Source organism: Thamnophis elegans, chromosome 2, assembly GCF_009769535.1.
Source record: "Thamnophis elegans isolate rThaEle1 chromosome 2, rThaEle1.pri, whole genome shotgun sequence".
NCBI classification, from domain to species: domain Eukaryota; kingdom Metazoa; phylum Chordata; class Lepidosauria; order Squamata; family Colubridae; genus Thamnophis; species Thamnophis elegans.
The window spans coordinates 25328048-25337728 of NC_045542.1; the positions used below are offsets into that span (position 1 = coordinate 25328048).

At 42.2% G+C, this 9681-nt stretch overlaps 1 protein-coding gene across 1 annotated transcript in view; it reads left to right on the forward strand.

Annotated features, from left to right (window-relative positions):
- Positions 1-5411, forward strand: part of ADCY6 (adenylate cyclase 6) — a 71942-nt gene extending 66531 nt beyond the window's left edge. Inside the window, exons 21-23 of the mRNA XM_032210025.1 lie at positions 1249-1453; positions 1548-1672; positions 3168-5411. Of these exons, the coding sequence (XP_032065916.1) occupies positions 1249-1453; positions 1548-1672; positions 3168-3293 (456 nt within the window). The 3' untranslated portion in view covers positions 3294-5411. The remainder of the gene's footprint in view (positions 1-1248; positions 1454-1547; positions 1673-3167) is intronic.
- The last annotated feature ends 4270 nt before the right edge of the window (positions 5412-9681 follow it).

Sequence of the window (9681 nt, forward strand, 5' to 3'; positions counted from 1 at the left end):
CCGTGATATGTCAATTTTTTCAATGCCATCATACCTTTGAATGGACACTAAACAAATTGTCATAAGTTGAGGCCTACCTATGCTCCTTGCTGACATTTGGATTTTTGCAACTCTGGTAGCTCTATTAGAATTCTCAGTTTGACTATAGGGTGGCTGCACTTGCCCTTTCTCAACATGTTATCTTCAGTTGTTCTAGGCAAGGGGTCCCCAACCTGTGGACCAAGGGCCCACTAAAGATCTGTAGCTTATTCGCAACCGGGCCGAATGGTGTGTGCGCACAGCCCCACTCATGTGAGCAAGGACTACTCGCTAGCATTGTGGGTGCTTGGGGACCCATTTGTGAGAGCAATGGGTGCTTGCCCGTGTGTACCTGCCCCTCCCACAAAACCATCCCCTCTTTCCCCGCTCCTTCCCATCCAGGCCACCAACCCAGGAGGGTTGGGGAACTCATTTCTAGGCTATTGGGACAGCACTAGCACTTAGACTTATATACCGCTTCATGGTGCTTTAAAGCATTCTCTAAGCAGTTTACAGAGTCAGCATATTGGAAGGCTGAGTCATACTTGAGCCAGTGAGAATCGAACTGCTGGCAGTCGGCAGAATTAGTCTACAATACTGCAGTCTAACCACTGCTCCACCACGGCTCCTGACAGGATCATTCAGGTCTTGTTTTTAGCCCTGAACGACTTGGGACCAGATTATGGAGGTCTAACAGTCCAGGAGTTTCAAAAGGGGAAGGCTGCTTGCAGGCACTAGCCATAGATTGTAGCAGTGACTCCCAGAGGTCAGGTTCTGACCAGTTCTGGAGAACCGGTAGCGGAAATTTTGAGTAGTTTGGAGAATCGGTAAATACCACCTCTGACTGGCCCTGCCCCCATCTATTCTCCGCCTCCTGAGTCCCAGCTGATTGAGAGGGAATGGGGATTTTGCAGTAGCCTTCCCCTGCCACACCCACCACGCCACACCACGCCCACCAAGCCACACCCACAGAACCAGTAGTAAAAAAATTGAATCCCACCATTGGTGCCTCCCCATAGCATTACAACGAAGGTGTCCAAGGCTGAGAAGGAAGCATATTTATAGCACATTTATGAAGTTTGCCCTATCTTGTTGACCCTATACCAAGAGCATAGGAAACCATTTTGGGAGCAGCGCCAAGTTTTTGCCTACCTGGGAATATTTTAAACAGTAAATATTTTAAATGCTCTTTATATTATTAAATTGCATAATCCTTCCTCCTGTCTGTAGATCATCAGTGACGAACCATTCAGGCAGCTTGAGAAGATCAAGACAATTGGAAGTACTTACATGGCAGCATCAGGGCTAAATGATAGCACCTATGATCGAGAAGGGCGCTCTCACATCACTGCACTGGCCGACTATGCCATGAGGCTCATGGAGCAGATGAAATATATCAATGAACACTCTTTCAATAATTTCCAAATGAAAATTGGTCAGTTAAAGCCTTGGAAGTAGCAGGGGCAGGGGGAGAGGGGTTGGAAGTTGTTGTTTCATTCTGACCTCTGATATTCTTTCCTCCCTTCTAGGACTAAACATTGGGCCAGTAGTGGCTGGTGTGATTGGAGCCCGAAAGCCACAATATGACATCTGGGGCAACACTGTAAATGTTTCTAGCCGTATGGACAGCACTGGCGTCCCTGACCGCATTCAGGTGAGGCCAGTTACAATGTGACCATTTCCCCATCATGAATAAAATTACACTTTTGCAGTAAATTGAACGTTGCATTATTCAAACTCAGTTGCAAAGTACCTTTAATTTTTTTAAAAAAATTGGGATTTTGCAAAGAGTCAAGCCTCATAGTGTTTTTTAGAATGGTCTTTTAGCCAGGACCAGCAATTTCTTTGAAGGTAAAAATAAGTGTACGCTATTTGGATCTAGTTTGGAGGCCCTTACTATATGAATCAGGAACGCTGTGGCTCAGTGGCTAAGAAGCTGAGCTTGTCAATCAGAAAGGTTGGCAGTTTGGCGGTTTGAATCCCTAGCATGAGCTCCCATTACTTGTCCCAGCTTCTGCCAACCTAACAGTTTGAAAGCATGAAAAAAATGCAAGTAGAAAAATAGGAACCACCTTTGGTTGGAAGATAACAGTGTTCCGGTCACCTTCGGTGTTTAGTCATGCCAGCCATATGACCACGGAGATGTCTTCGGGCAGCACTGGCTCTTTGGCTTAGAAACAGAGACGAGCACCTCCCCCTAGAGTCGGGAACAACTAGCACTTATGTGTGAGGGGAACCTTTACCTTTACTATATGAATCAGCAGCTGCTTAAGGAAACCACACTTTTTCCTGGACTCAACATGACAGCTGTATGGTCCCAGGAAAATACTCATTTGAATTTAGAAAGGCAGTGATAGGATGCAGGTAGTCCTCTACTTACCACCACAATTGAGCCCAACATTTCTGTTGTTAAGTGAGAAATTTGTAGGTGAGTTTTGCCCCATTTTACGACCTTTCTTGCCACGGTTGTTAAGTGAATTACTGCAGTTGATAAGTTAGTAGTCCCTTTTGTTCAGTGAATCTGACTTCCATATTGAGTTTGCTTGTCAGAAGGTCGGAAAAGGGGATCACATGAACTTGGGACACAGCAACGGTGATAAATATGAACCAGTTGCCAAGTATCTGAATTTTGATCACATGACCAGGAGGATGCTGCAGAGGTCGTAACTGTGAAAGTTGTACGTCACATTTTTCAATGCCATTGTAACTTTGAATGATGACTAAACGAGCTGTTGTAAAGTCAAAAACTAAATGTAGTTTTATAGTTTTAAGAGCTGGGATGGCGCAGTGGTTAGAATATAGTATGGCAGGTTAATTCTGCTGACTGCCAGGAGTTCAATCCTGACTTGCCGAAGGTTGACTCAGCCTTCCTTCCTTCCTTTCGAGGTGGGTAAAATGAGGGCCTAGATTATTGGGGGCAATAGGCTGACTCTGTAAAGCTCTTAGAGAGGGCTTTAAAACACTGTGAAGCGGCATATATGTCTAAGTGCTATCGCTAAGTGCAGCTTTGTCTATCTCTTGTGATAATGAATTTCTAAGTTCATGGCTATGTGGTGGAGAAGTACTTGGTAGAAATGTTGAGACTTTGAGAATCATTTCTTTGACTGATTAATAAGTATTTTTCTCCCTGCTTTTCCCCCCTTCCCTAGGTGACAACTGACCTCTATCAGGTATTAGCTGCCAAAGGTTATCAATTGGAGTGCCGTGGAGTCATCAAAGTCAAGGGCAAAGGCGAGATGACCACCTATTTTTTGAATGGAGGCCCTACCAGTTAGCAAGAACCTTTGTAACCAAGAAAACTTTTAAGCTGGGCTTAAGCAGCACTGGGTAGATTGGTTCTCTCTGTTTGATCTGAATTTTAGAACCAAACTTCTAGAAAGGAGAGTCCTTGTATTTCCATCATGGCATCCTTGACGGTGTTGACAAAGAGAAGATGAGTGTGGTCCCTCTGCCCCTCAAGAGACATATTTTTTATTTATTGGGAGCAAAGGCTAATTTGGAGTGCCCCTCCTCCTGCTGGGCCCATTTCTTTGGGATCAGGAAAACAAACTCATTCTTGTACAACTTACTCCTCTCCTAGCATTGACCAAACAATCTGGCGAGGGGAAGCTATAGCACCGATTTATAAATCTCTGGATCCAGAAAGCTGATATTTTCACTTCAATTCTGAAGAGGGCCATTCCTCCCGCTCACCTCTCCCCAGGGTTACTCGGATGCTCTTGAAAAGAGGCCGTATTCCTCTTGCGGTGGCACTTTACCACAACTTTGGGAAGTTCATTGACGCTGCTTGTCCTCAAATGCCTATTGAACATCGCATTAGAACGTCACATCTCTCACAGCAACACCTGCTTAGTCTGTTTTTTGCACACATGCACACACACATTTGTCACTGTGAAGTTCAGGAATGTGTATTTCTTTGGAAAGGGTGGTGGTTTGGGGAAGGGAGGGTACAGTTCTTATTTGCCAAACTGCTGTGAGGAAAGAACGGTCAGGTTTGAGGTGCTTCAGATAAAAAAGGGACCTCGGGACTCTGGCTTTGATACCAAAGAAAAGGTGTGGGGTGACACAGCTTGTTTTCTCTGCCTGCTCTGCCTTTCCAAAATAGGCAGAGAAAAAGAGATCATCCCACCTTATGGAAGAGCAAAAGGAGGAGATAGACCTGCGACCGGAGGAAGTGCTTTGATAGGCTTACCTCTTTCACTTTCTGCAGGAATTCCCCAAAAGAAAAACAAATGGCCATTGTTAGCTCCTAAATGCGGACGACAGAACCTGTTCCTTCCACGTGGGACTTTTGTTACAGCTGTTTCCCACCCACCTACAATTTTCCGCAAAGTTCCCTATCTGATGGTCTTCCTGACATTCTTTTTATAGGCTGTTTAAGTTAGGGGAGGGAATTGAAACGTTTGCATTGAGCGGTCCAGGATGGAGGTGTCGTGAATCCTTGTACTGCACCCCCTCCCCTGATTTTGGCAGAGAGGAGAAGGGAAGAGGAAAGGGGTTACAAATCAGCAACAAGAGCCAGTGTTACACACTAATGTAACTTGGGGAGAATTTAGAGATGCAGATGAGGGTGGGCCTTGATTGTCCAAAGATTGCTTGAAGATTGGAGAAACTAAGCTTGAGTATTGCAGTAAAAATAAATTTTTAAAAAATGTTTGTACCTTTTAGAGAAGGGCAAGTGCACACAATAAAAAGGGTTCCATCCAGCGATGGGAATTCTGCACTTAGTGGGACTTGGTACTGCATGAATTTCAATTCTAAAACTATTTCTTCTACTGATTACTGAATTAACTCCAATAGTGGGAAAGAGACTTTTGCCGGATGATGAAGATATGAAGCCTGCTTCAGTTCTGTGGCTTTATTTTTTTGCCTTTGTTTTCTCCTTTATGGAGAGGGTATGATTGTAATCTCCATGGTGCCTGCAACTTTCTTTTTTCCCCCCCTGAAGAGATATGGTATCTTTTCTTTTGATCCTGCCTGAAGGAACTCTTTCTCATAACAACTCTTGATTTTATTGGCTGTAGCATATATTTTTTACAAGATGGGCTCTGCTGATGATGCTTTGATCTTGTCTCTGCTGAGTCTACAATTGGCACATTTCAGCCTCTCTCCCTTTCTTGCCCCCCCATCAATGTCGACACTTTTGAACCAAGGGTGGGTTGGTGGGGTGTCAATTCTTTTATTAGAAGTGGCAGGTAATAGGAGGAAATCGAAGCAATGGAGTGGTATAAGATAATGTAATATTTCTGTTTCTCTTAAAGCAGATGAGGGGGGGGGGATTGATATGAAGTATTTTTTTTAAGCAAGCTAGAGAGATGGTGACATTTTAAATTGCTGGTTTAAAAATCTCTCTTAATTGCTTCAAAAATTTTAAAGAATTTCTTTTAATGGAAGGCAATTGCCTCTTAGCACAGTCTCTGTTATTAGTGCCCATCTTGATGACAGGCTTTGCAGGAGGAGAAAATGAATGGTGTGACAAAAGCATCTTGCCCATATCTCCGTACTCCGTTTAGAGCTGATGCTAAAATGGCTCAATCTTGTTCCAAGGAGAGAAAAATAAGTGGAGTAGGTGATTATGGCACTTATTTGGTACTTTTTTTGTTTGTTTTATATATATATATATATATATATATATATATATATATATATATATATATATATATATATATATATATATATATATATATATATATAAAAGATCACTTTATATTACACTATTTCATTTTTATTCTGTGTAGTGCATTTCAGTGTGTCTACTTATCTCTGCTTCCTTCTGTGACCAGGGGTGGGCTGTAGGGGGTTCGGGAGAACCTCAACCTAAGATTCTGTGCAGTTTGGAGTACCCCCCAAATCCCACTCTCCTGGCTGGCCCCGCCCACCACGCCTCCTAGGAATCCCCACATGGCCCGTTTTGGATGCAGGTAAGTGCAAGGCATACGGGGAAAGAGAAAAACGGGCCTACCCGAAGTTTGAGAACGCCCACCCAGCAACCGGGCAGAGAACCCCTTGCTAAAAATTTAAAGCCCACCCCTGCTTCTGTCCTATGCACGCCCACAATATACACATGCCCAAGAATGAAATTATGAGCAGGGAGAGGGCAAAGTTAAACATTGTATGATTTCATTGGACTGGCATCATTGCATACTGTTATTGGTTTTGTCATACAATGCAGAAGCCCTAAGTTGCAAGGCCACGTGTGCCTCTGTGCAAGAAAACACACTGAACTTAATGAGGCGGCTTACTAAATACAGATGGTCCTCGATTTAAAAATGTAAGGTCCCAGAAGTTTCCCCGAGCCACTGAGATGCCAAAGAGAGAGACACTCGAGATGAGACTGGCAAAAAGTAACAGCTTTTTATTTATGGCCAAAGTAAAAGGGCTGGGTGACAAAACTATATCCAAAACATACAGACAAAATGCATGTAAGAATAGCCACATCTAGGTAAAGTTTGTCTTATACACTTGTTTAGCCAATCAGAGACAAAAGTTCGTTATTCAATTTGGGCAATGTTTTGCCTATGCCCTCCTCCCCCCGGAGCATTCTTTGCCCATGCTCTGTCCATTCTTTGTTATCTTATAGCGTACCCCTTGTCCTTGTGTGTTCATGCTCCTAGGCAGCCCCCCCCCTTATTTATGGAGCAGGATGTTCCTGGAAATTCTCTCCAAGGATGTGCCTAGCTCTGATGCAAATTACAGAAGCGAGAAACCAGGTAGAAAAGGATACAATCCTTTTACAGAATGAATTCCTAACATATGATTCCTACCCATAGCAAATAGTACAAGCAACTTCTTCAACAGAAGCAAAGAGCAAAGGTTAGATTGATTTGTGTCAATATGTCATTTTACAACCATCTGTTTAGTGACTGAAGTTACATCACTGAAAAAAGTAATCACCATTTTTCACACAACTGGTGCAGCATCCCCATGGTCACTGGATCAAAATTCAGATGTTTGGCAACTGGCTCATATTTTATGAGAGTTGCAGTATCCTTAACCGTGTTACTATTAACCACTGCAGTAATTCAAGATCAGAAAAGGAGGTAAAACTCACAAGTATATCACAGAAGTAAGTACATCCCCTCATATTTAGTAAATATTTATATCTTTTCATGTGACAACACTGAAGAAATGACTCTTGGCCACAATGCAGAGTAGTGAGTGGTGTACAGCTTGTATAACTGTAAATGTGCTGTCCCCTCAAAATAATGCAACACACAGCCATTAATGTCTAAACTGCAAGCAAGATATACTTAAATATTCACAAAATGTGAGGGGGTGTACTCACTTCTGTGATATGCTATAGCAATTGGCTCAATTGTCATAAGTCAAGGACTAAAAATGCTCTGAAGATGCTTGGCTGCAGTTCCCTGGATGTTAATAGCTGAAGGACATAGCAGATTGGGTAAAGTTTAACAAGCTTCTTAATATTTTAATATGCCACTGCGATCATGTGATTGGGTGGTTCCAAAAACTGAAATGCAATCTCAGTTCAAGTGTGCAAAACAACCGTTTCAAATGAAGAGGATGGCAACCCGTCATTGCTCATAGGCTTTCAAATTTTCAAAGCCCAGTTAAAAGAGGCCATTTTGGGCAGATTGCCTACTTAGTCTTGGTGGAGCCAATATTCCTAGCTTCCCTCATGCAAAGGCCAGACTCGAGCTCTGCCTCCTGAACAATGTTGCTTCATCTCACATGGCAATGGGATTGTAAGCAGACCCTCTCTCAGCCTTAAATGTATAGCCCTTATGGACAATGTTACTAGGTAATTAGTCATAAACAATTTAAAACAATTTAAGAAAACCTGATATTTATTTCATTTAGCATATGGCAAATACATGGACTTATAGTTGTTTATCCCTAGAGAGTCAGGAGTTCCACAAAGATGTCTGGTTACCAACTGTCATTAACTGCCAATTCTTCAATGTAGTCTGGCTGCCACTTGTTACTAGTAGTTTGGTTCACACTACTGTACTATTCAGGGTGCACCATAAGGAGGCAAACTAGCATCACATCCCTCTTGATATTTAGAGGATATGTACACATATTCTTTCCTTAGGAAGAAAGGATATTTTAATGAGATCGATGGAGGATAGATGGAGTAACTCCTGTCTGCACCTCCATCCCCGGTTTTGAGAGTTTTTCCTATCAAATATGATCAGCATGTTGACAGCAACCTGGTCAATCCATTTGGTGGCTGTGAAGACTGAGGATTCTATATATTATAGACTCATCTTTGGAGAGGACACCAGCTTGTGAAGATTAATATTTTAAAATGATGTTGGGGGAAATATTCATCTAATTCAGTTCCAAGCTGGGAGAAAGACACTGGAAACATGGAGGTCAATTGGAAAGATGGTTTAATGATGAAGCAGAAATACATGGATTTGAGGCCCTGGACAGCTGACCACATGGAGTTGGAAGTAAGGGGTTTTTATACCCTCTCTTGGGCTTTGCACTTGAGCTTCCTGTTCCTGTGCAAGAATATGTATTTTATTGGCTGTTGTCAGACTCCCATGGGGCCATGTACAAATCCTAGGAGTTTGTCTGAGCTCAGCTTGGTTGGAGTTTGGCTGATGCAATGAAGGGGCTTGTTGGCCAATTCCTATTGTGGTTGAGGGCTAACCCTACCTTTGTTCAGACCTTGTTGCAAGGAGTAATTGATTACCAATCTGCTTTTCTAAAAGCTGGTCTCAGCTTAGTATCTGCTTGGGGGCAGGGAGCTGAGGGTCTGAATTTTTGTCTCAAATTTTTATTTCTTTTTTAGGAGAAATATTTTATCCTGCCTTTTTAAAACATTTCTCAAAATATTTCATTCTTGAAGGAGGGGGGTAGCTTTCCACAATGAAAATACCTCCATTTTTTTAAAAATAGTGAGTGCATTTTTTTAAGGCCACATATTTAAATCACTTAAAGGAGTATATGTGAAATGGTTTATCTTTTAAAGCTATATTTAAAGAGGCAAACAATTCAAAAAATAAAATGAATAGCCAAAAAAACAATGAACATCTCTTATCAAAGCTAGTCATATTAATTCATATCATGTTATACAATTAATATGCTTTAAGGCAGTTATTTAACAGTGAGTGGAGGTGGGAAATCAAATACATAGTTTATGATAATTTGCTTTTTTAGTTAACGTCTGCTCCTAAATACAATCCATTAAATCTAGCTGTCATTATAGCCACAGCCAATAGTGTCCATTAAACCCAATTAAAGTTGTTTATAATAAAGATATCAGTAAAAAAAAAAACACCACAGCCTCTATTTAGATTATGATAATATTGAGTTGTGAAGGGATGTCTCTATTCCACTCTTGGGACCATTGAAAGAACTCCCGAGTATAGGACCAATGTAATATCTATATTTAATATTTATGTAATAAGCTAGCCACGGGTGGGATCCTACCGGTTTAACAACTGGTTCGCTGAGCGTGTGCTTCGTCTGACATGCCTGACGCGCGCTGTGCACGCGCATGCAAACTTCACAGGAAAATAGCTGAGGCGCAGCAATCCACTCTGCTGCACTTATCAGCTGGGCTAAAAAACAAGGAAATCGGGCACACCTGAAGGTTGGAGCAAATGGTTTCACTCTCAGCTGATCTTCAGAGCTACCGGTGGGCCGAACCAGTAGAATCCAACCCCTGATTAGCTAGCAGCTTGGCTG